This window comes from Scomber scombrus, chromosome 17 (assembly GCF_963691925.1).
Source record: "Scomber scombrus chromosome 17, fScoSco1.1, whole genome shotgun sequence".
Classification (NCBI taxonomy): domain Eukaryota; kingdom Metazoa; phylum Chordata; class Actinopteri; order Scombriformes; family Scombridae; genus Scomber; species Scomber scombrus.
Window position 1 is genome coordinate 7,288,625 of NC_084986.1, and position 27,881 is coordinate 7,316,505.

The 27,881-nt window shown below is 41.2% G+C and overlaps 1 protein-coding gene across 5 annotated transcripts in view; it reads left to right on the forward strand.

Annotated features, from left to right (window-relative positions):
• The first annotated feature begins 241 nt into the window (after positions 1-241).
• cdc42bpab (CDC42 binding protein kinase alpha (DMPK-like) b) overlaps positions 242-27,881 on the forward strand; it is an 85,216-nt gene continuing 57,576 nt past the window's right edge. For all 5 annotated transcript variants that reach the window (XM_062436646.1, XM_062436649.1, XM_062436648.1 and 2 more), the window contains exon 1: positions 242-1,595. In XM_062436646.1, the coding sequence (XP_062292630.1) occupies positions 1,418-1,595 (178 nt within the window). In that variant the 5' untranslated portion in view covers positions 242-1,417. The remainder of the gene's footprint in view (positions 1,596-27,881) is intronic.

The following is a 27,881-nucleotide window of genomic DNA, read 5'->3' on the forward strand; positions in this document are numbered from 1 at the left end:
TAGCGTCCATTTGTCAACTCATTCATAGTTTAGCAGAACTGCTTCCCATAATCCTTTGCGGCGTCCCTTTGGTAGTGGTGTCTATTGGAGCATCTCCTCCACTCAGACGGTCTCTGGTTGTGGCTGCTGCTAGCTTGACTGTGCGGAGACGGCAAGAAGCGACCGACCGGCGGGGGAGGCAGGCAAGGCAAACGGAAAGGAAAGGACGAGAGAGGAGGGAGGGGGGGGAGAATTTAGGCTGTGTGTCCCGTATTTGGAATAAGCAAGACTTAGACTACAGCTTTTCCTCTTGACGTGAAACGAGCTCCCTCTTGTAACCTTCAAGAAAAAAAGGAGCCGCAGTGTTTTAACTGAGGCGGCTTGTCCTTTAAAAAAAACTAATCGTCGGGTTTTGAACTGTGAAGAAAACTAAAAAAAGAAAGAAAGAGAGAGACGTTTTCCAGGACGAAGAAATGGGATTTAAAGAACATATCTGCCAGCATTGAGTTGCGAAAACAAGAGGATAATTTTTTTTTTTACACCACTTGACTTGGATTGGATTAAAAAAAAACAAAACACACGCATACAGTCGAAGAGGAGCTGTTTTTAATTTTAATACTGGTGCATATGACAAGTCAGGAGGAGAAAAGAAAAAGGGGAGCAATGATGGCATTTAGCTCACAGGCTAAAGAGCTACACAGCTAAAGCTTTTTAGCAAGGGCTGCTAACTAAGCCTGTGTCGCCCTTTCCATTGCTGGAGCAGAGGAGGGGCTGCTGCTGCTGGGGCTTTGTAGCATTGCAGATCTGCCTTGCATTTTTGTGTGTGTGTGTGTGTGTGGAGGTTTTGCTGCAAGAATATAATGGAGAATCCTAAATATCTGCAACAGCTACAACAACTCAAGGGGATCTGCTAAAAAAAATTAAATAAAAAAACCCTTGCATCGACTGCGATTATCTTCCATTTTTTCCTTCCCCCAAAAGACCTGCTGGAAAAAAAGTGTGCTAACTAGGGGATTGCATCAAAACCCTCTAAAAGCAGCCAGGGGGTTTGTATAATTGTGACTACTTCTTCTTTTTTTTTTTGGATAGGCATTATTATAAACAAAAATGGGGAAGTGCTGCACGTCTTATCCACCTCCTAGATACTGGATGTCGGTATGAAGATCATGACTAGGTCGACTATAACGCGGATTTAACACCGGCGTCGCCCCTCTTGCTTAAACTTTTATTAATTTTGAGGTACATTCAAGGTGAGAGGAGAACTTCTTTCTTTTTTCCCCCAAAACAGGCCCCTCTGCGCTAACTAACAGGCCGAGGAGGTGTTTGCTCATCCCTCCTCCTCCACCACCACCTCCTCCTCCTCTATCATCATCATCATCATCATCATCATAACTTCAGAAACCAACAAGCCTACGGAATAATAATAATAATCATCATCATGTCTGGAGAGGTGCGTTTGAAGAAGCTGGAGAAGCTGATCCTGGACGGGCCAGTTCAGTCTACTGGACAGTGTCTGAGTGTGGAGACTCTGCTGGATGTCCTGGTGTGTCTCTACGATGAGTGCAACAACTCCCCACTCAGGAGGGAGAAAAATGTCCTGGAGTTTTTGGACTGGGGTAAGCAAGCAGTGTCTTAATATTTTATATTTATTTATTTAATCTCACTTGTTTTGGCATGTGCATCCACCCTCCCTATCTCTATCTCTCTCTCTCCTCCTCTCTCTCTCTCTCTCCCTTTTTTTTTTTTTTGGTAAGATGATAGGCTAATAATGTTGGTGGTGCAGTGTGGCCCTCCCTTCCCCATCACATTCCTTTTATAGTAGTAGTGGGGCTCAGTTGGCCTGCACTCTTCTCACCCCCCCCCCCCTTTAAAAAAAACCCCAAAACTACTTAAACTCAACTTCACAATTTCATATGCTCAAAAATATATCATAGGATATTGAGGTTTAAAACAGGAAGGAGGAGAAAAAAACAAAGAACATGTTTTAACAAAGGTTGGTGCCATGTTGACAATGAGAAAGAAGGAGGGGTGGGTGGTGGTGGGGGGGTGACCCAATACACAGAAGGACATTAACAGTAGTGAGGAAGAGCTTTAACAGGCCCACTCAAAGTTTTGATATGATTCCAGGAAAGATCTCATAAAGAAGTCCTATCCTCCAGGCCACCATTTAATCGTCTGAACATGCACTCATACATGCCTCTCTGTCATTGCCTCAACCCTTTCTCAGCTTTTTCTTTTCTTTTTTTCTCGTTGTTGCTTCAAACACTTTGTTTTCCTTTTTTTTTCATAGGGTGTGTAGGTGAAAGCTTGTTGATAACCTGATCCTAGCTCTTATCAGCTTCACAGTGTTGTAATTGAATAAAAAATAGTGGTTTATTGTGTGCAATTGCTGCACAGATGATAGATATCACAGTTGCACACACTCTTAAAAGTTTTCCTCTCAGGAGTTATTTAGTTTATAATAATCAGGAAAAGGAGCTCTGGTTGTCTAGTTTTTTTTTTGCAGTCTGGCTAAAGCAAGGTTAGAAAAAACACAGGAGGCAAGAGGACCACACACACACACACACACACACACACACACACACACACACACACACACACACACACACACACACACACACACACACACACACACACACACACAAACAACTCAATCATTTGTGCAGAAGGACTGTGTGTGTGTGTGTGACATCGGGGGTTTGGTTTGTGCATGAAGCAGGAATGTGAACAACTCACCTTTTTTATCTGGCGCAGAGGCCCAGCTAGCTGCCGGAGCATGCCTGGCTGGCCTGCTTGTCTTTTTTAAAGCCCTGAGAGGGAGAGAAAGAGAGAGAGAGAGGGAGAGAGAGAGAAATAGAGAGACAGAGCGAGAGAGAGAGTGGCTGCAACAAGGCAAGTAAGCAAATCAGTGTCCTCACATCAGTGCAGGAACAAGAGGTTGAAGCATTTTAATAACTGCAGTTATTAATAAAAGAAGAAAAAATAACACAGTGTATAAATGGGGGGAAATGACATTTGGAATATGTGCTGGTTTGTTTGAAGTAGTTTTAAACAGTCTCATTATAGCGTGGCAGTGACAAAGACAGACAGGACACAGGATGGCAGTTAAAACTGGTCAAATGGTGGTAAATTTTTGGCTGCGGCTGCTAAGTTTGTCTACCCCACCAGCCACCATCTGGACAACCTATTCTGGAGCTAAAAATGGAGTTATGCTGGCTGCTAGAGTGCTGGAAGTGGTTTGGATTTGGTGATTTTTTGTGTGTTCTTTTGGCCTGTGTAGAAGAACAAAGAGGTACTTTCCTTGTCTGTCCAAAAATGTGTTTATTCATGACACACGTATTGCTTACTTCACAGCTCTCTATTTTTTTAGTTTTTTATTTGGCCTGATGCAGCTGGCCCCCCTTTTGCAACAATGCCGGTGTGCCCCTGGCCTTTAAGGAGAGGTGCCCTACGCTCGGGCGCCAAGTGGTGACTTCATCCTGACATTTTCCTCCGTGTTGACACTAGAAACTCACTGACTGAGCTCGGCCAGACACAACACTCGACTTATACACATGTGTCCAAGCTGCTGTTGTTTGGGGAAGAAGTCCCGGTCCCGTGTTGCTGCTTGTTGTTATATTTCCACCTGGAGGGTGAGAGAGGAGGAGGTTGAGACATTTTTTTTTTTAAAGTTTCTACAATTAATATACAGTCACTAGCCACTTCATTAGGTACACCTGTGCAATCTCATTCAATCCAATGGGCTTTAAATAGTACTTTTATTAAGTTTATACATTTTCAGTTCTTGTTGATATTATCAGGAAGGTGATAATTCGATTAGCCCTATTACACATATACAAATAATACATTTTATATTCATATAAGCAACATAAGATGTGATGGAGAAGTGCAAATAAAAACCTCAGGGTGGCTTTATCTAGGTACTCTCCAGTGCAAGGGTTACATTAATCAATGAAATTATTAAAAGGAAGGTCAAAAGAGAGATAAAGATTTCACAAGATAGCAGATTTACATGTATGCTGTATAATTGCAAGAATAAAACTAAATTAGGATTAGTGGGTTGTTTACAAAGATAATAGTAACAAGTCTTTTACACCTTTCTTAAAATGTACAGGTGCTAAATAAAAAAATTCAGCAATTCTGCTTTATGTTTATTATTGAGGTCATAGTGGGTGATGGTGGTGTATTAGGGCGCATTATATTAAATGGTCTTCCTAATATTTTGTCCACTCCATTAACAGAGGGACAAAATATTAGGAACACCAGTCAATATAATGCACCTCTGTTCACCACCACCACCACTTAGTACGACCTCAGTAATAAACATAAAGTAGAATTATCACCTTAAACTGAACATGTTTAACCTTCATAAAAGTAGAATTTATAGCAAAGTTGTTTATTATTATTATTATTAGATTGTATTAGACTGCAAAGGTGTCCCTAATGAAGTGGCCGGTGACTCTAGTTAGTTTTTACCCAGAATTACGTGAAGCTGGAGGTCTGTGAACCAAAGTGAAGTGATTATTTTAATCAGGTCGCGCTTAGTGACTTTAGTTTCACTCAAAAGACTTATCACTACAGTACAGACAGGAGATACGCCTGTTATCTCAATGCATGATTCATTTTATTTGCCAAATAAGTAAATAAGTAGGTGACTATTTAAACAGCATTCTCACTCATTATATACATGCTACGCTCTGCTCATTTTATAGCTTTATCTTCTAAAAACTGTACCAACTTCTAACTTCAGCAAACATGATCATGAATTAAATGGAGGCAGACGAAACAGACGTCCTTGATGCTTCACTGCTCTCCATGCATGTACACTTGTAGGTGTGGTACAGTTTATCATGAAATCTTCACTGTAACAAAATTAACTGTTTGAGGTCGCCCAGCATGCAATAGACATCTTTTAATAAGTGACATTCAACTTTTACTTTGTTGCAGACCTTATTGAGTAACACAAGATCCAGCAGACAGTCTTTATAATCAAAGACTCCCAGAGGGTCTTTGATGAAGGCTAACAGAGGATTCACATTATAATGCAATGTCACAGTCAGTCACAGTGGGTTTTTTTTTAGGATGAGGCGTGTATAACATTCGACCACCGACCACAGACTGATTTAGTGTTTTTTTGGGATGGGATAAGATGAATATCTGTGGCGTCGACTCGTGACAATGCACGTCCACCAGATAGCACAAACCACACCTTTATTGTTGTAGCCATCAACAAAATACGATATAATTGAGGTCAAGTCTTGTCTTGTCTCCCAAAGTTTTTTATGGAGTGTCGCCACTCCCAATGTTTTCTTTTTTTTCTTGGCAAAGCCGGCCCCGCCAGATGGTCAAAGAAGAAAGAGCACCTGTTACATATATATTCAACACCTTTTGTAGTATTAGGACAATTATAAATGTTAGCTGAAGAAATTAGATAATATCATTACAGCTCGGTCTTTTGTATTGTAACAACAGAGACAGAGAGTACACATACACGACCGATCGTAGCCTATAAAAAGCAGATTGGATCAGACGGATTGTGTTAACACGTACTCAAAACACGGTTTAATCCTACATACAGTAAATGGTTCAAGATGGGTCCAATGAAACCTTAGACGTCTCCAACTTGTGAGTGATCTCGTCTTTGTCTGCCACTCTGAGAGACTCCTTTCTGCAGCGGCGTAACTGTGACAAAGGTGCACCGATGTCCCCCCCCCTTTTTTCTTCCCTGAGAATGTATACGAGCCCTCAGAAGAAGAAGAAGTAGACAAACATTTATATCGGGTTTTGGTTTTCCTCCTTGTTTGGTGACCTCATTTCAGCTGTAATAGAGACCCTTACATGACCTGCAGCCACAGGGGAGGGGGAAATGAAGACGGGAAAGTACGCCATCATATCCTGATTCCCTCATATTTACCACAGCAGTAACAATTTAAACTAACTCAAGCCAACGATTATATTTATTCTTTTACAACCTGCAGTGTGAATCAGCCAGTTTATGTCAATATCTTCCCCATCTGTAATTTCACCAGGTGTTCAGCACATTTAAATGATTACAAAATTGAAGTGTCATTATACTTCTGTACACGTGCCTCGATGAAGTAGAGTTATCAGGAAGGGTGAGCATCATTCCTCAAAAGAATATGACTCTATATAGATGAACTACACCTACTCCCTTTTTCCACAGAACAATTCATTGTCAGTCAGCGGCTGACGAATGAGCGTGATTGTGTAATTCTTTCAGTTTCACATTGACCCACACCTCATGTGGGTTAGTATTAGTGTATCAAATGTAAGCACTGACGTTGAAATTGTGGACTTTTTGAAGATATTACAACTTAATCTTTATTAAGTGGTATAATTGTTATCTTTGAGTCTCTAAACAGGATACAACACTTCATTTCTCAGTTCTTTCTCATAGATATCCTGTTTTCCTGCTACCTCCCCATCATTTCCTGCTTTTTTGTTTTGTCCCAATCCCCTTCCCTGTTTTGGGAAACGGATCGGCGGCAGCTGAATAAGAACGGGTGGCCATGCCAGCCCACAGTTGGCAAACATGGGGGGAGGCAGCCTGACCTTTTCTCAATCCAGACGCAGCGTTGGCCCGCAGTGGCCAGCTGTTCAGCTGCAGCTGATGTGTGCTCCACCCTGCAAGGCTTTCATTGGCAGCGTGCCTCACACACTACTCACAATGTAGAGGCACACATAATCATCCCCACACACACTTATTATTTTGGTTTTGCCTAACTAGGCTATCTCGCAGTGCGCAGACTGGAGTCCCTCCCTGTTATTCCCGCTATAGGAGCTGCTACTACGCCTTTGGAGACTTTTGAATTGTGTCGTGTCCAAAGAAACATTTTTGTGTCACATGGTCTAAAATCCTGCTCAGAGGCCATACCCCTCCACCAAGAGCAAACAGCGCTGTACACAGTGAGAGCGAGTGAGGTCGAGGCTATCGCTTTGAAATAGGGTGACCAGATGAGAATGAAGGAGGAGGAACTAAATTCAGGACAGACGACATAGGAGTTTTGGGGTGGGCGCGGTTACATGACCGCAGTGGGCGAGGCCTCCCGTACATTACATTCAGTACATAAAGGGGCAAATTCACAAAGAGATTTGGCGGCTTCTGTGGACGCTAAACCTGCACAAACAAGAAACCGTCAAGTGGGAGCATGCTCCTAAAGGTTTACAGCCATGCAAATAACGTCTCTGCTCATTTTTGTTTGTATTCATGTCATTTGCATTTATGTAATTTAGATAATATGATTATATTTAGCACAAAATTTGCCCCTTTTTATGCAAATAAGCTTCACTGGAAAAACAGTCCAGTGCTAGTAAGCCTGTCTATCCATCTATCCATCTATCTATCTATCTATCTATCTATCTATCTATCTATCTATCTATCTATCTATCTATCTATCTATCTATCTATCTATCGGTCTATATATCTATCTATCTATCTATCTATCTATATCTATCTATCTATCTATCGGTCTATCTATCGGTCTATATATCTATTGGTCTATCTATCGGTCTATCTATCTGTCTATCTATCGGTCTATATATCTATCGGTCTATCTATCTGTCTATCTGGATGTCACATTAATTAAAGATAAACTCAAATTTAAGTGACATTGAGAAAGTCACTGTTCGTCTGCATCATTATAATCCTAAGTATTAATATAAATATGGGACCAGAGTATCGTGCATGGGGCTGGCTTCTATCAGGACATCCTCCTTACCTCTGTGGTCGTTGTGCAGTTTCCTGTCTGGCTTGTCTGCTGGTTTGCAGCGGGCACTGGGAACAGGAAGGAACCACAAGGACTCACAAGTGAGCGAGCGCGGACCAAACGGGTACATGATGTCATACGAGGAAGCGGGACAGCTGTATCTCATTGTGTCATTGTGTACTCTGCGGCTCTCTTGTATCCAACATTTTCGGTGTTGTTGGGAAGCTGCAAGGTCGCCGCTGTGGTGTTTGTTTCCTCGCTGGTGGATTTCCCTTTAACACACAACACAGCTCAGATAAAAAACACTCAGAAGCTCTTTGAGTCATGCATTTACTTTCTTGCTCTCTCATTCATACGCAGTTCTTTTTTCCATTGTCTTGAATGTATTCATAATCAGACATCCTCTCTTCTCTTAATGTCCTAAAGGAAGCCGTCTAGCAGCATCTTACCATGTTTCATTTTCTCTTGTTTAAAGCTAACTACAAAAAAAGAAAGTAACATAAACATATCACCTGTTTTATAGACGATCATTTAAAGCACCTGAAACAACTTTTTGAATGATTTCAAACTGGCAATGTAATGATAAAAACTTGATGATTGGGAATGAAGTCATTGTTGTTTATTAGCAAAAAATACAGTTGTGGATGATTTAATAAAACTTTGAGCATCTATATGATTTAAACACTTTTTTTAAAACAGCATTTAACAGACTTTAGTTAACAGCAGTTAAAGGTACCATGTGGACCAAACACATTGTGCATCCTTGAAGCCGAACAAACGTGTTCAGCAGATGTTTAAGATGTTTGAAAAGCTGATTTATTTTAAACATGTTTAAATTGTGCAGTATTTACATCCTTTATTGCTTGCCTGCAGTCTTTCGTCTTCTTCGCTGCTTTTGAGGGCGCGTTGCTCTATTTTTTGTGAGTGATCGCCACCTACTGGGTGTGCGTCATAAAGAGCTGATTATATATATTGTGTGACGAGAGAAAACCTATTGTGTCATATTTTTCTCTCGTTTGTATCACTGTGACTCAAATCACATTAGTTTTTGTCGGTCTTATGTGTGGATTACGTTGTTAAATTAGTCTTCTTCGTAACAAGTTTAGTTGTCATCGAACTATTAATTCAGTGAGTTAATGTTTTATATTGGGGTAGGAGTTGATATCGGGATATGAGATTGTAGTCATATCGCTCACCCCTAGCTTCATACAAACAAAATGGCTGCCTACTCATTAAAACATCGCTCCACAGCGCTACTGGTGGCCAAAAAAGACCACAGTTTACCTCTTTAACTGTTTGACAAACCAGAAATTAAGATGTTTTCCCCCAAAAATTCAATAGACAGACGTTCGCCTTGAAGAAAAACTATTATCGTGCAGTAGATAAAGTTGTTTTATGAACTACTGAGGATCCCAGCTCACGAATTATTGTCATTTTCTCTCAATATAGATCTTCCACTAGAGTTGGGCAATATGGGCAGAATCAAATATCACGATATCTTTGACTGAATACCTTTATCAATATTTTGACAATATAGTAGGGATGACTATCGATGCGTTCACAAAATATTTACACAATGAGATGTTTGATAGATAATCATCAGTAATGTGGATATAATGACGAAGTGGATAATAGAACTGTCTGTTAAACAGTAAAAAAAGTGTCATCATTTCATGCAATTTGCTGTCAGTCATTTCATGTGCGATTATTTAAATTTTTTCCCAACATGGTGGATCCATAACTAGCTGCAAAGATTAAACCGGCTCTTTTGGTTACAGCCTAATAATGACAATAACTTTATCTTTACTACATATAAGTTTAAACATGACTACTGATTAGGTGTCTTTGAAGCTGAGGATGAACTCGATATTTAACATGTGAAATTGTGCGTGGCATTTATCAGCATCTGGATATCTCACAGATGGCCTTTTTTAAAAATAGCACTCAGTCAATCTGTCTGGGAGCTTTGTAGGCAGAGAAACGTCCTGCTGCTAATTGTGATGTGTCATCAGAAAGTGTCGAAAGAAAAAGGGGGGGCGGCTTCCTCTCTCCACGTCTCCCTGAGGACGCTCTGTAGCACAGGTCATTAGCCAGCCTCGCAGGACCCTCGGGATCTGACTACAAATGGTCTGTCCTCCTCCTCCTCTCTTCGCCTTCCTCTTCTTCTCATCCTCTCATCCTTTCTTCTTTTTCTTCTCTTCTTCCTTTTTCCCCCTCCTTTTATTCTTCCCCTGCTGTGTCTGTGTGCTGGCTTTGGCTGACCTCTGTGCTCAGCTGTCTGTCCATCACTTTCCAGCCAGTGTTTGCACATCAGATGAAAATGAACCTGCTCTGCTTTTTGCTGCTTTTGGCTCATTATAGTGTTTCTTTTTATACTCTCTCTCTACCACCCCCCCCCCCCCCCCTCCACCCCCCTTTTAACCCTTACATACTGTAATTGATGTAAATTACTCTACACCAATTCACATTCATAAATTCCCATGAATCAGTTAAACATTCACAATCACTATTTTATGCTCCAGGAGAACATTTAATAGAATAAACACAGGTCAAAATTGTGCATTTGCATATATAAAAATGTGTATCAACTGCACCAAAATATTAAAAAATATGCACTTTGAATACTGTGTCTCACATTAGGTCAAATCTTGTTAAAATAAATGTTTATAGGGTGTTTTTACAGCTCTCACGTGTAAAAAATGGGTCAAATTTGACCCTGAACAGTATGTAAGAGTTAAAAGAATAAGTCCTCCTCTGTTGGATGGAGCTAGTTTGGCAAGTTATGCAAGTTATGTCATAATTTCTGGCTTGTTAAGAATTAGCATGAATTATATTTAGCATGCCATCATCTGCATTCGTTATAATACAACCCTCAAGGAGTGCTTTTAACTCGTATCAAGCTAATTTACATTAGCATGCAAGATGAGTTTAGGCTTCAGTGCTGCTGCTTGAACGCCTTGAATCATTTCTGAGTGTTTCATGCTGCACATACTGAAGGAAAAATGTTGGTCTGCTCTCCCCTAAAATGACTCTTCAGCTCAAAGGAGCAATTAGCAAGTCTTCCTTTTCGTCTGCCAGCGAAGTCTACACCAACTAAACACACACACACACACACACACACACACATGAACGCCACAGACAGAGCAACATTGTTTTCTCAAAAGATTTTTCTTTTTTTTAATGTTGTCAACGGTTGAATTTAGGGGAAGGGGGAGCTGCTCCTCGCCCCCTCCGCCCGTTTCAGACGAAAACGGGTCCCACAGCCAGCTGGCGAAGGCTCTCGCTCGCATAGTTTTGTCTCTTCCCATACTCACTGAACCAGGAGCGTGAGCCAGTAAATGGAAGTGAGTCCACACACTGCTGGTTTTTGGTCTTACTGAGATACAGATGTAAAAAAAGGCCAAAAAAAAAAGCCAAATCAAAATGAAGTAGGAGAAAAGAAAAGCAAAAACGCACTTAATCAACTGTTTCTTCATTCATAAAACAGTTGAATTCATAGTAATTACAACAGCAGAGAGAAAAAGGGATAATCCACTGAAAATTGATCTTAAAGGTGCGATTTTCACATTAACACCATGACAGACGGGCTTCACTAGATAAAACTTTAGTTTTTTGCGGGGGTTAGGTGAACTTTGTGTTGGACTCTGTGTTGTGGGTGGACGTTAGCGGACTCCATTTCTAAGCTGACATTAGCTAGAGCTGTAGCGAGGGAAAGAGGCAAATGTGGCTATTCGGAAATGTAAGATATAAGAATCAGAAAGATTGCCAGTGTCATTAATAACACCTGGACACATTGGCTTTTTTTGGGGCTTAGGTGGACTTTGTATCAGACTCTGTGGTGTGACGGTTGCTGGTGTTCTTTTTTTTATGTTAGCGGACTCCATTTCTAAGCTAAGGTTTGCTAGTGTTGCACCCTGTTGGAGCTGTAGCAGGAGAGAGAGGCAAGAGTGTACATAAGTAACTGTTTGGCTATTCTGAATGTTTTATTTTTATCCTAGCTCTGGTATTTCCTCGATGCAGATTCATGAGAGATATGATAGTGTTTCCTCAGTTCCTGTTTTTATTGAGTCCTTATTTATAACATTCAGTCATTTACTGTTAGTGTGTGGATCGGGGAGTGTGTGTGTTTATATAAAGCACTGTGTGTTAGATCACTATATATTGCACATGTATATCTGCATATTGCACATTTAATTATTATTTTTATGTGAATGAGGGTATATTCTGTATGTCCATCTCTGGTACTTCTGCATATTTGCACATTTATATACTGCAGATTTATTCACACTAAGTTTTATACAGTTTACTCTATATAGTATTTTATTTATTTATTTGATCCTATTTTGTCCTATTTTTCTTTCATCGTTGATGCAATTGTTAGTACACTTTCACCCTTACACAGCTACTTTTTTCCCACTGTACTGCTGTTTCATTTTGAATTTCACCCAAGGGGTCATCAATAGAGGTACACCTTATCTTATCTTACAAATAAAGTCTGATTGATTGAAGTCAGATTTAAAATATGTTTAAGTTGATTTACAACCCGTTCACACATTAGAAGTAAAACAACCATTTAAAACATGTAAACTGCCTCATAATTCTTACATACAGCACCTTTTTAAATACTAAAAGTTGAATGTTTGCTGTGTAACTTGCTCATTTGTGACATAACCAGAAACTTGTTAAAGCACCGCTGCAGCATGAAGCACTTCTGCTGCTCAGTATTATCTTTTGAAAAGCAAAAACCCTCTTAATGATGAAAGTTTAAGTTCAATGCAGGCTGTGTACTTCATGTTGTACGTATTGCGATACACTTTAGTTGAAAAGCAGCTTAATAAAAATGCAGAACACTCCAAGTTTGGAGAAAACTTAATTTAACTACTGTTAAATCTCAGGATTAGGATCTAAGACTGCTTGGGCAGCGACCAAAGACACAATTTGGCTTCCATACAATTTCTATTAGCTCCCATTTAAACATTATTACAATATTTGTGCAGTATTTCCACAAATTGACTTTTCTTTACTTATACCAAATCCTTCAATATGGGAGACACATTTCTATAGTTGGTGAATAACTTTTACATTTCAAACACAATTAAAGCTCAAGAGTTTTTACTCATATAAATCTGTCAGCATGGGAGTGTGCCTGCTGGCCATCCCTCCACTGTCTCCGACCCCAGGATAAAACCTATTAGCTGCTCTTAAAACCAGATCCCTCGGGAGCCTCGTCGGGGCACAGGTTCATTAATAACGTGGAAGAAGAAAACTGCAGCATGTGATCTCCTCTGGCCTCTGGTTCCTCCCCCCGCTTCTCCTCTTTCCTCCATCACAGGATGTTCCTCTGACAGGCAGTTTTGGCACGAAATCGCAGCTGTGGTAGCACGGGAAGATGCCCAAGGAATCCAGTCAGTCTTCTCTCTGCTCGTCTCTGATTTTAGTCAGTGGTGGGTGGAGTGAACAAAGACGATACTCAAGTAAATGTATTGTTAAGCAAAGTCAAGTAGAAGTAAAAGTACTATAATATAATATAGTGTGATCCATGTCTGTGTGAGCTCAGGTGAATATAAAAGTTACTTATCGCTAAAAATATCAGTAAAAGTAGCAAAATAGGGTGTAGCCCAATGTAAAAGAGTAGAAGTGCATATGTTTTATTGCAAATACATTCAAATAAGAGTAAAAAGTATTCTGAAAACTACTCGTAGAAGTACAGTTTATTTAAAAAAAAGTACAATGCGTTACTACTCATGATTGGCTTTAGGGTTGTACTTGCTGGGCATCTTAGCTGCAAAATAATGCTTTTTTTCATTGATTTTAGATGTTTTTTTTTTTTTAAACTTTTGGGTATATATGATATCGCTATTTGGCATCCTTTCCTACTTTCCACTTATTTTCTGCTCCTCCGGTTGTTTTGTTGTGTCTGAGTGTAACTTCCTGTCAGCGTCAGCACAGGACGAAATAGCATAAATTTTAGATGCAGTTTGCCTAGTTCAGATTCTGTTATGTTTTATTGATACGGCCGTGATTCATGGCTCACTTCAACAGCTCTGCCCCCGACTCGTATCATTAGATGTTGTTAGATTTTACATCGTAATGCAGCGTCACCTTTTACTGCATCGATTCTTGTTGTGATACTGGTGTTTTTAACCCTTACATACTGTTCATATTCTGTTATGGGTCAATTTTGACTTGGTCTAAGATTCCCCTCAAGAAGTGACAGATCTGTTTAGAAAGCATCAATAACCGATCTGACTGGTGATTAAACCTTGATTAATGTTTCAGATAGCAGAGAGAGTGTAATTTTTAGGTTTTACACCACTCGTATTTGGAGAAAAAACAGCTACTATCACACAATATCATGTCCTATTTTACCTAAGACATGAAAATATAACATAGCAATACATTATTTAAATGTATTTATTGAAACTGAAAATTACAAGAACTTAATGGACCTGTGGGGTTTATTGTAAAACCATTACAGCCATCACTCTTCACTGCTACATCATAAAAAGAAAGAAATTCTCAACTACTATCTAAATAAATAAGTACACAAGCAATAAAAAGAAAATAGTAGTAAAAGAATATAGTAAACAAATAGTATCATTATGTACAAGAGTAATATTGTGGTTAAATGATAAGATACCTGAGTTTGGATAACCACAGCTTATAGTTTACATGCACAGACAGCTCCAAACCTCTGGACGTGGCTGCCTTATGTCCCTCTGTGCGTGCCGTAGCTCCCCGCAGCCCCCTTTTTCTGCTTTGAGCAGAGGGCTCAGCTGTGCGTGTATGTGCGTGTATTAGTGTGTGTGTGTATATATGTGAAAAACGCTGACTCAGGCTGCAGCCCCTCATAGCCGGGCTGCTTGTGGAATTTGGAGCTGAGGTGCAACGTTAGGGGAGAACAGCAGCTGTTTAGATGAGGCCAGGTCTCCCTCTTTGTCCGCGAGCGCCCCATTCACTCACTCTCTCTCTCTCACTGTTTGTCTGTCTGTCTGTCGTTCAGTCCATCAGTCCGTTCTGTTATCTCTTTCTTTCATTGTTTAGGTCGCTGTCACTCACTTTCATTCACCTGGTGCTCATTTGCTCTTATACGCTGTAATGCTGCACACCACTTATTGCTCATTTGCTTCACTTTGTCTGGATATCAAGCCTCTCTTTTTTCCTCTTCTGTATTCAGTTTCTTTCCCTCCTTTAATTCCCCTGTTTGCTCTCTCTCCTCCTGTCCTCCCCTCCCTTTCCTGCCTCTACCCCCCCCCTCCCTCGCTCCTTCCCAGACTGCTGTATCCCAGCTTTGCCTAGTGACAGAGAAGGGTGGGCTGGTGTGCGTGTGTGTCTCACTTTGCAGGACATGAACCAGTAATTGTGAATATGGGTGTGGGGGTGCAGATACTTGTCCTGTATGCATGTTTGCATGTGTATACTTTGCGTTAGCGTGTGCAAAAAGAGCCACACGTGCCCAGACAGCAACGTCCTGACAGCAAGGTCCTTGAGCTGCATCCCTAGCAAAGCTCCTCGGATGCATACACACACACACACACACAGACACACACGCAACTTGATCCTCTATCTCATGCCGGCATACTTGTAACATGAACTTCATGCTAAATGAAAAAATACAGGTATTTGCCCCCTTTTGAATTTGTTCAGGCTAAATGACGACCGCACACTCCAGTGGCTAAATGAGCCGCTTCGAGCTGTGCCGCAGCAGGCACAGATCACACCAGCGAGGCTCTGCCGAATCCCAGAATGGCAAAAACAAATTTGCCCTCATGTCAACATCAGTCACGATGTGCTGATGCATCTTTTCAAAGCAATTTCACCCCCAATATGAGCTAGTATTGATTTTTGTAAGAATCAAAAGAGATTAAGCTAATCACACATTTCCTTTTTTTTTTGTATGTTGCAACTGATTTATGCCTTGAATTGAAACCCCCAAAAATGTGCATATTCAGCAGATGTCAGCACTAATAAAGATATTGCTCTTATTGCAACATTGACCCCATTTCCTTTCGGAAAGAGGAAGACACTTAAATGTATCTCAGGCAGATCTGACAGCTGTCGAATGTGCATCAAGACAGATTGCAGTCCGGCTCAGATTCCTTGTATCCAGATGTTAAAACATCCGAGATACATTTGTAAGCGTCCCAAGTGTGACTACATCAGTAAACAACGATTCACACAGTTGTTTCCGGTCAGAGGATGTGCAGCGCTGAAATTAATTGTGTTAAAATTGTTCTACTCGACGTTTTAGACGAGAGAGAAAAGCGAATCCGTTGATTTCAACGTGTTGCTATTCCAGAATATGCTCAGAGCTGTCGTAGCGTTTATCTGATCTCTTATTATCAGTTCAACCACTAAATGATGAGTGTTAGTGAGAGAGTGTGAAGATGATTAACCTTTAGTTTCACTTGTAATTTATCCACTGAAGTCAAATATGGAGTTTATGTTGGTTGTTGTATTGCCAAGCTGTTCTAATAGTAACTAAGCTGCTAAAGTGCACACTATCTTTTCTTTTGGTGTTTATTAAACGACAGGTGCTGATTTGCATGTAGCTGGTAAACGTAAGACAGATAACAATCAGATGCACTACTTCTTCTTATCATTAGTGATACTTCTATTACTATTGTCATTGTTGTTACTGTGCCTCTCTCTGTGTGTATGTCCCTCTCTCCGGTTCTGCTAGATGTTTCTTGCCGTTAAAGGGGAGTTTCTCATTGCTGCTGTCACCAAGTGCTTGCTCATGGGGGAATTTTGGGTTTTCTTAAATTAAATCAAAGAGTACAGTCTAGACCTGCTTCATGTGAAAAGTGCCTTGAGATAACTTTTGTTCTGATTTGACGCTATATAAATAAAACTGAATTGAAGTTGTGAACTGCGATGTGGTGAAGTTCTAAATTGAAACTGTATTAAATCTTATATCGATTTTTATCTGGATGTGAGACACCTGAAATGTCAAGTGTAAATTGGACATTTCCTAAATGTCAATAGACCGATACCAGACGTACGCTGACATATTGTTTCCTCTGCGCTAATCAGAAACTCTTGAGCGAGCCTCTTCACACCACACTGCTTCAAGTCGGTCGGAGAACTTCATCGGAGACATACATTTTACATAATTGTGCACAAAACAAATTAACACTGCATTACATTTTTTAAAAAGGGTCAAATGTCTCTGGTGAATTAGCATTTTTAAACTTTTATTTTATGGCATTTCTGCTCAATTTTCATAATTGGATAATGAAAGAGGAGATGTGAGAAATTAGGCAAAGAAGATGAGATGATGAAGGGGGGGAGCAGATGAGGACACGTTGGAATAGTTGAAATAGATTAAATGAGCCCGCAGTGTTGGCTCGGATTCGCTGAGGAATATTTAAAGTCAGTTTATTCTATGTGTCGTCCTCTTTGCTCCTGTGTGCTGACACTGATGGAGCGCTGACCTTGGCTTATGGTGCTGCTGCGAATTTGACGGTGACCTGATCTATTTTTAGGCCCCATCCAAACCCCCCCACCCCCTGTCTATATATCCGCACCGCTGTATGATGCGCGTACGTGTTTCCTGTTGTGTACTCGTTGTTCTGACCCCCCCCTGTCTTCATAGCGGGAGAAGCATGACTCGAATCACGTCAGTGCCGCTCGTGTCCATCTTCCACCTGAATGGCGGCCATTCTTTCGCTCCGGTGGGTCTCACATGCAACTGATCCGATGCTCCCTTCCTCTTAGTCCTTCCTGATCAGGCCTGAATCACTGAATCACTGCGTTGTGTTGTCTGGATTCTCGGTGATAATCTGTTTACACATTCACACGTGAGCATGTCTCCTCCTCCGAGTTGTTACACTCAGATTGTAATGTGGCGGTTTTGTGGTATCCGTTTCGAAAGGAGGAGGAGAGGAGGGAGGGGGGTTTCTGTGGCGAGAGTAGGAGTTAATTTGCGACTGCTTAACTTGGAGAAAGACTGGCTGTTCCTGTGTACATTTCATCTGCGGTTTTGACGAAACCCCCCCCCCACCCCACCCCCCCACTATCATTCATCCTCGGCTGTTCCTCTCCTGAGAGATCTCTGGTGGTGAGTGGGGGGGGGGAAATCCTGTGGTCGCAGCGATTGTCATCTCAATTGTCTTCCACTGGATCGTCTCTGTTGTTCACCTCTATATATAGAGAGCCGCCTCACATTGTTTTCCTCCCTCTACTGAAGGTCGTCATGCAGACACAATAATCTGATGAGTAATTGTCATCACGCCCAATCAAATTTATTTTTTTTTCCCTCAGGTATTCGAAACAAATCCAATCAGTGTTGTAGTTACTTTATATATTTTTCTTCCTTGCTGTTTATTAATTAATTAATATATTATAGTAGTAAATAGGACTGGGTATCGTTTAAAACTAACGATACCAGTACCAATCCAAGTACCCTTAAAGTGATACCGATACCAATCATGTGAATAGAAGCCTCCTCCACATCTAAATTGATTTGATTTTTACACAAAGGCATTTTGAAAGTCTTCAGATTATTAATATATATATATATTTTTAATTTAAGGGCATTTTTGCCTTTATTCGACAGTATATGGCATAGAGGCCGACAGGAAACAGGGAAAGAGAGGGAAAAGGGGAACAACACAAGCAGTCCCCCAGCCGGAATTGAACAGCCGCGGCAACAACCCGGCCATCAAGGCACTCCAAAATTATTGATATTTATAAAATACAAAATGCTCCAAATCAGCATGTGGGTCACAGCGTACGTCACAAACACACACACACACACACACATACATGCAGCTGCCTTAACAACAACCGTGGACTCATTCTGCTGAAAGTCGCTAGTGACATGGTAAAGTTCGCAAACTAACACACAAACCCGCTAGAGCATGCCTGAAGCGAAATTCAAGATTTGACGCACAAAAGATGAGTAATTAAGTCTACTAGCAGAAAATAGTCCGCACACTGCAGCTCCTAATGCAGGTATAATAAGAAATCACAAGTGACGTTTTGAGCGTGCTCTTCTTCAGACTTGAGACTTAAGTATACCTGCATTGGGAGCTGCAGTGTGCGGACTTTGTTTCTGCTGTTAGAGATTTAGTTATTCGGCGAACCCCCTTTTTTTTTTTTTTACTCTTGATGTGCGCTTCTACTACTAAACTTTGTGATGAAGTCTACTAACCATTTATCTTACCTAAAGTAGCGTTGTGTGGCGTGTCACTTCAGAAGAAGTTTGCTTTGCGAGCACAGTGCAGTATCATAGCTTTCTGGCATCTGTCACTATCCCTATGAAGCAAAGGATTAGACCTTATTCATTACTAATAGACACACACAAACTCTAAAGCTGAAAAACACGCTGCCACGCGTCAAGTGTCACGCTACAAGATTAGGGAGTAGTAGTAGTCAGCGCCACAGGGTGAGTTGTCAGTTGTAGTTGTCGATTTTTGATTAACAACTCGATAATATGTTTTGAAAGCAGCAGATCAACCAACAGTTGATTAATCTTTGTCTTGTTAAAACAGGCACAAGTGAAATGGATTAAACCACAGTGAAAAGCGAGCAACAGACTAGTAAATATACAGTTTGACCAACATTGTATTGAAGTATAAAACGGCTTTTTCTCTAGGGGGGTAAATGTGGGTTTTTTTTCAGGGGCAGCGAGGATGGAAATAGGACAGCGGGGCGTTGCATCGACGAGCAACAGCACACGTCCCTTTTATTAACAAACTGTGAAATTGCTTCATACTTCACTATCTTGCATGTTAAACTCAGGGTTAAATATAATTTGATTTCTATTGCAGCTGTCAGTCCAAAAATACTCAATTTGCTGATATAAGTTAATAATAACTATCCATATTCTATATTCTCTAGATGGTTTAGCCCCTGTCGCTAAATGCTTAGCTTTTAATTGCTTCCCATCTGTTTTCAAAATACTCCTGTGACAAGGATATTCCCATTTATTATTATAATGATATTCACAAGGTCAGAAACTGGCTTTAAATGGTGCATTTATTATCCTGAGTGAGTATTGGCCACTATGCAAAATTAATGAGGTTTTTTCTTTTGGTAATTCTGTTGCACAGTTAATTGAACTTTGTAGATCAGCATCAGCATTAATGTGTGAAGCGTGCAGAGGCTAAAGGAGAACTTAAAACATAGTAGACATAAAAAACAAAGCAGAAGCATCGTTTTTGTACTGCATGGTGCTAGTTTGCATTACAATTACATACCATAAACTATTATAATAATAACAATAATAACAATAATAATAATAAAAAAACATTATTTCAAAACCGAAGCTATGAGGTGCTTCACACGATGCAATATTAAGAGAATAACATTCACAAAACACAATAATCAAGGATAAATGGATGAAACGGTAAACAACAAGGAGCAGCAATTATACCATGTTATAAAAATGCCTGTTTGTACAGTTTTAAATGTCAAATTTAATCATCATCATCAGTGTCATTCTGGCTCCAGCTCCCATGCTGTGGTTTAATACTATACTGTGGATATCTCAGTCATATAAAGGGGACTTTTTTTTATGTAACCTGTAACCTGTAACCTCACAAACTAATGATTAACTGATTATTCAATAATTTGCTCCTTGGCCTTACTAGTGAAGGTTTTAAACTAGTTAGCCGTACATGCTAATGTTTGTAGCTTATGTCAAGGCAGATAAATACAAACTTTAATCCATTCCTGACACTTTTTCCTCTCGTGTTTTTAGTTTCACACAGACCCGTTGCACAGTGCTACAGCTCGACAGGCCTGCCATGTTGGTCGCAGTTGCCAAGCTATGATTGGACAATCGCTGTTTGAGAGAAGGGGGTTAGCGAATGGTCAGTTGGCCAAAATGCAAATCCTCACCATTCAGCCTGTCCTGGATGGAGTTGCTGTTTCATTGTTTATCATTTCAGATCTGTCACGGCTTTGCATGAGACCGTTAAGTGCCCCCTCCCCCACCCCCCAAGCCATTTCAGGTCACATCAGAGGGTTTGCAGAGGTGGCATCAACCAAAAAGCTTAAAGCCACAGGTGTAGAGTCTGAGCATGTTTGGTGATAGCATAGTAGAGGTTGATGCTTTGCTCTGTAACCAGTTTGGCACGTCGCTGTTGAAGGAGACAAAGCGTGGCAACCCGCGGTTTTATCAGCCTGTCGAGAGGGGAGTCGCCGTCTGCGTTCACCTGGATGTCTCACATCCTCGTCAAAACAAGGGCTTGTCCCCGCTGCAGCCTCCCACGCCGAGTCAATCTGCTTATCTGTGAGGTCATTAGTCTCGTAACTGTTATCTAGGTGTCTGCCTGCTACTGCACGGCCGCTGTTTGTTCTCACAGCTTACAGCATGGGGCCTGAGCTAATGGATAAGTCCCAAATGGATAAGCCTTTAGTTTTCCCTGCCTGTTTAACTCTTGGATGGATCCTTTAATTGGCGGGCCAGTTAATTGAACCTAGTGAAAATGGGACAATGTAGTTCTGAGGCATTGAGCATGATTCACGAAGGAATATCAATAATCTTGTTTGTTCTGAAAGGCCATTTAACTCCTAATATTTGTATAGGAAAAGCTAATCTATTTATTGGTCTATAACAGCATGGAGTACACTCATTCCCTGCCCTAGTCTAATCTCTGCTTGTCTATCATCCGTATCCTCCCTTTGAGATATAATAATTTGTTCCTTTTTTTTTTTTTTACTGTAGAGGTCACGTGTGTATCCTCCTCCAGCTCTGAAAAAGCGGCGCGTTCTAACACGCCCAGCTGTTGCGAGATGCATATTTTCAAGACACTTTTGGTTACAAGTCCCAGCACTGACACCTTTTTCTTCTAGAGGTTATAATTAGTAGCCAAACTAGTCTTTTGCAGCAGCGGGGACTGGTTGTGGCCTAGAAAGTGTCTGTTGTGCATGGCTGCAGCAGAGGGGGGGAACTGTGTGTGTGTGTGTGTATATATATATCTATATATATATATATAGCGTAGCATTTCTGTCCCCTCCATTTATTTTGGAAAAAGAAAGTGGTAATTTAGTGGTTTTCTCCAGATTTCAGTGTCAGTTGACTTCACAGACTACCCATTATTGTTTTGTAACAGGAGAGGACACCACTTGCAATGGAAAAGTGAACTTCATAGCAGAGTTGTGGTGTTAAATATATTCTTTTTTAGGTTTTGACATAAATTGCCAATGAATTGTTCAGATTTAAAAAAAAATCTTTTCTTGTATTTTTGGATTTTGTTTTGTTCTGATTTCATCCATGTGTGTGGATCCACAAATAGGAGGAAGCTCTGGTTATATAATTACTAGGGGTGTAATGGTACATTTATTCATCCCAAACCATTTTGGTACAGGACGTTCGGTTCAGTACGTGACTTTCCTCGGATCGGTGCGCTCCACGACCCAAACAATTAGTGTCAAAATAGTCAATTAATCCACTTACTCCGACATGCGGAACAATAATTCAAGAGCGCCAGTCCCACCCAGAACGTTTTGGCAGTGCATCGCTTAGCTGTAGCGCGCTCATGGAGGAATGCTAGTCGGTTTAGCCAAGTTAGCTTGGTTACCTTGGTTACCATGCTCATGTGTCACTGTCGTCAAATTGACAACAGGGAGAGCAAAGCTGGACAATCCTCTCATGTTGTTGACCAAGTGCTACACTATAATCAAAATATGAGCCATTATTTTGCTATTTAAATGATATAATGTCCCCCAAGCCCCCCTCCCCTCTCTGTGACGCTGCCTGTGAGTGAAGCCATTTTTTAACGACTATAAACACATTTGATTTCCAATGTGGTGACACAGCACGTCGTAAGAACCAGTTCTGAGCTGTCAGCAGGTGTCCTGATTCACTGCAGCACAACTAAACTGTTTCGGTAATAGTTTCCACCTCTTCATGACCCCAGAACCAAGGTAGATACCGTTCTATGGATTTAGTGTAGCGCTACACCGCTTATAATGATCCTTTATCAGTTTAATTTACACACAACTCTTTTTAAAGGGTTGATATTTGATGTTGAAGCAAAGTTTGACGTTAACGACATTCAAGTTTTAACCATATAAAAAGTTTAGTTGCACAAACACATTTATTATTTATTTAGTAATTCAGGCAGCTATTTTTATTTTTTTTATTCGGCAGATCTCTTGAGAACATGCCTCATTTTTCATCATCTAAGACCAAAAATATTTCTTATTAACAGGAAGAAATTAAAGTCAGGAGCTGCATCATTAAATGTTTGTCACTTGAGCTGCCTGCCTTTCTTTTTCCTTTTTTGGTCCTGTCATTTGTTTCGGCCCTTTGATTGGTCACACTTGATTGACCTGTACCACACCCATGACTTTCAGGCCATATTAGGGCCTTTTTGCATCTACATTGTTTGGTCTGGACTTTCAGGCTTTTCAGTTTGATTTGAAACCAAAATCACAGGTGTGAAACAGCCAAACCCCGGTGGGATGAAAAGAGGAACTGAGTCATGGTTCGGTCATTCAGACTTTAGGACCAATTACAGGAAGTTCTGGCAGGCTACCGTCAGAGAGAAATATAATCCAACAACCTTGTAAAAAGTCAACTGGGCAATGCCGCCTGGTACTAATGCCAAAATAATAATATTATAATAGCAACGAAAGGAATCATTTTATTTATTTGTCTCCATTAATTCAAATGGCAACAGAAGGCTACACACCAACATCAGAGGCACATCTGTCTACAAACTAGTCGGTGTCAAGTATAGTGAGACGCTGCCCACGTAGGTGATGATGACAGGATGTAGGTATGTCATGTCAAATTCTTCAGTTCGCTGCATAATTGAAACGTGAAACTAAAACTAACCGGATCAAATGTGCTCAATACAACAAAAACATGAACCTCAGTGACACAAAACAATGTAAATTTTGTGAATGATTCACTATGAAAACGTGCGATGTTGGCTCGGTTTCCGTCACTGTGGTTCTGGTTTCCTCCATGTTGGCCGTAGCTTCGGGTCCTTCCTGTCGGACGCAGCAGGAGCACACACACCTAGCCGGGCTCGTTTCCAGAGAATGAAAAGGGAGCTTCGGTTACCTCCATCATGACGCAAATCGCCACAGGGAGCCAGCTGCCGAATACATCTGAATGTTGAATAGGAGAGACCTGGGTCACCTCTGGAGTAAATGGCACTCCAGTGACGGCAAATCTTTTAATCTTCATTCATCTTTCAACTCTTCTCTTTGCTCCCCCCTCCCCCTACCTCTCTGCTCATCTTCCCCTCGCTCTCTGTTGTCATTTCTCTTCTCCACCTCTCTCTTTTTCCCCTTTTCTCATCCCCTCTCTTCACCTTCTTCTTTCTCTCTCCTCCTCCTTCTTATCTCTTTTACTCAAAACTGTCATAAATTCTCCTCCCCGTCTGCCACTTCCAGCTGAATTTCCTTATTGTCGTCCGCTTCACTCTTTCTTCAAAGCTCTAAACGAACGCCTAGTAAATGCTTTCATTCCATTTGGGTGGGTCCGTTTATAGTATGGGTGGCCCCAGTGGGAATCAAACCCTTAAATGGTGCAATGTCAGTGCTGGGCTGTACCAGTTGAGCCTCGGAGGTCTGTAGCGTAGTAACAACCTCCCCCCTGCCCCCCTCTCATTTTCCACAAGCTGCTGACATCCAGAGAGAGAGAGAGGGTGGTAGAGGGGGGATATTTGGGAGAGGATGAGCCCAGAAAAGGCAGTAGGAAACTTGTGCTGTAATATCTGTCAGGATGTTGTGACATGTCGGTGCTGGAACAAAACCCGGCAGTAAAGTCTTACTTTTGTTTAAGCGAAGGGGCGACTTTAATTTGACCGATTTTGAAATTTATAAGGTGCAGCAGGAAGTTGACGAGCTGCCATAGTGTGCTGCGACTACATTCTTGTAGCTCGAGCGCCGTGCCAGCTTAAATTTTTATGCCCTCGGTATTGGAAAATATTGTCCGAGGTTGCTGAACATTCCCACAACACATGCCCGGTATTCCTAGCTCTGGCTCTTGTAACCAGCCTGCAGTGTTTTTCCCTTTCAGGCTGATGTGGGAGCTCTGGGCCTGTGAAGACACACACAGAGGCTGCCATAAAGTCATTTGTTCCTGGGATTGAGCAGCAAGTGTTTCTGCTGGCGTTTTAAAAGCAGAAGATTCATACAGCTGTCAAGTGTGTCTCTGGTAGTTACCTCCAGAGCCTGCAGCGCCTTCCAAAGTGGAGACAGACACCGGGCAAGCATCAAATATTATATATAGGACTGTTTTTTAAAGAACAAAACTCTGTCAAAGGCACTTTTGATGGCTTAAATTAATCTAAATTGATCTGTTTAGACATGCCACCTCAGCTCATTGGCAAACTTTACTGTTTTAAATGGAGCGACAAATTTGAAATCTAACACCAGTGTATTTTCTACCACAGGATGGTTATCAGTGTAGTGATGCCATCTGATTTCCCCCACATGCCTCCTGTGCAACATGGCTGCACAGTGATGATACATTTTTTAGTCAATTCAATTCACTCATTCATGATTGCCCCCTTAACTACATACAAATTGTGCTCTGAAGCAGTAAATCAAATTAAACTTTGTTTCTCAAAGCATTATAATGTGTAACTCAGGTACCGTAACATCTTGTAATATAATCAGGTTTATTATGGTGAAAAGAATGTTCCTGACATCCTGCTGTCTTATCGCAGTCATCGTTCTGTCACTATCAGCTCACAGCAGAGGAACAATGCAGCACCTGGTGCGTCTACCACCAACAGAGTGGCAGACAGTAAGGCAACGCAGGCAAGCTGGGTAACATGGCCTGGCAGGCCCCTTTCATATTCTCTCTCTTTTTTATCTCCAGATGGTATCGGGAGGCTGTGTTGACACAGAATTGTGTAAATCAACGTGTTTGCGATGTGGGTTGAACAGGTCGATGTGCAGGCTTGAAGAATTCTTTGAAGTAGTGGGAAAACTTCCTTTACAGATAGCAGAAAACTGATGTAACCCAGCCCCTCCGAGGCAGTTTTTCTCACATTGCTGGCCTGGGTGTATTCTCACTGCAGCGCTCTTTGAGTCGTAACACACACTAGATCTGATCTATTGTTTTGTCAAGCCCAGCCTCCCCTCTTTTTTTCTTTGGTGTTTGTGGTCTTAATATTTTGGGAACATCCTGTTTGTGTGTTTAATGTCGTGGGGCACAGATTGTTTAGTTTAAGGCCTCTGACCAATACTGCCCTCTTATTAGTGTGACGGGACAAGAAAGATGTACGGAGGCAGCAGACGAAAACGACCAAGAGAGAAGGAGAGGGAAGGAGAGGGTGGAGGAACTGGACAGCTGAGAAGGGAAGAGTGATAATGTAAGAAAAGCAATGAAGGGATGGAAAGAGAAGAGATGTAGGGTGGAAAGTGGCATTGAGGGGAACTTGAGGTTGGTTGTGGTGAAGGGGTTGGGCGGAGGGGGCGGGAGAGCAGGCGGTGGGGGGATTACTGAATACAGACAGCATTGGGAATTCTGGTGTCGCTGGTGTGCAGCCTAGCATTAAATGCAATTTAATGCTCCAAAGCATGTTTACGTGCTATGTAAATGATTCCCAGTTTGCATTTCAAGGATTTCCGGTGCTTATCACTGATTTAATGGGGTACACCCCCCCCCCCACTTCTGATAGCACATGCATTATACATAACAAAAATATGTGTTGCGGTGCCACCGGTGCCCCGTGGTGCTCACCCTGTGGGAATGAGGCACATGTGAATATATGTATGTATATATATATCTACGCTACGTAATAGCGAGACATGGAAAACCCTTTTTATTGAGGTTGGTCGTGCCTCCCTACACACATCTGTTGGGAGAACCTCTGGCTATGACATAAAGGGGCCTGCTTCTATTTCCATCTGTAATTTAGGTAATTTACGGGATATTTTTAAGCTACTTGCAACTGAATTGCTTAAAAGGGCCGCTCAATCACTTTCCCTTTTAAGGGCTCGGTTATTAGAATCGCACAGCTTTCATTTTTTTCCCCTTTGATGACCTTGCTGTGCTATTTATTCAGCCCTCACTTAGTCATATTTATTTGGCCCCTTTGTTTTAACCAGGAAGTCCTTTTGTAATAAACCAGCATTTATTTCTGGTACACCAAAACCTTGTGTATAGAAAATTAGGACATGATGGGTCTGGAAGAGTTTTTAACTTTTTGCTTTTTATTCCTATTAATAGCAAATGCATGCTTCATTTCTTATGTGTCAGCTAAGTAGTCTTAATACACAACCTTACTGGTACTTCCTGTAAGAGATGATGGGATGAGGGGATGATTACAGGAGCAGGAAAATGATACAGGAGCCGGTGCAACCAGTTTGATTTTTGGGCTTTTGGGGTTTCTGCTGACACCGTGGCACAGAAAATGTCACATTCATATAACGTAATAGATAGTCTGGCAGCATCATTTAGGGAAAAACCTGTGATTATATGACCTCACAGGAAACTTCAGGGCTGGTACATTTATTTGAATTAGATTTTTTTTTTTAAAGTGAAAATGTTTTAATGTCAGATTTCTTTAAAATTTTGTGCGGGGAATAATGGCTGACCACATATAACAGTAGATATTTAACAGTTTTTAAGCACTTGAGGGAGTAAGGGAGTATTTTCCAGCATGTGTTTTCTAGCCAAACTCAAAGATTTCTCAAGTGATCTCCTGCTTCTCGTCAGATTTATTCACCTGCTATCATTCAAAATCAGGAAAATCAGAAGTTGGCACAATCGTAGTGAAAAGAGTTAGTCAGGCCTGTCATTTGCTCCTTTTTTTTTATGACGCAGAGTATTTGTTCTCCAAAGGTTTACACAGTCTAGGAAAACTCCCAGCCTGCTTATGAGGTGTGATAAGTTCACCCCCTCCAGCGGTCCCGTCACGGTCAGATGGAAGGGAAGGCCGTCCCCGGGTCTCTTCCTCTCTCCTCTCTGCTCCCTCTTCATGTCAGATTCTGGAAAGCTTCTCTTTCTCTCTTCTCTTTTCCATCACTCTGTCTCCCCCACCGTCTCTCTCTCCCTCTCTTTCTCTCTTGCAAGCGGCATTTTTGTGTCGTTACCTCACTGCGGTTGTAAATAATCCCCCGTTATGGCTTCCAGATGTCCCTCCGTTCGGTCTCTGCTCTGGAATTGGGGATGGGGTTGGAGCACGGCACCGGGTGTAAGGGGTTGGACGCGTACTGTAAACTGACTCAACTGCTGATGCATCTGTCTCT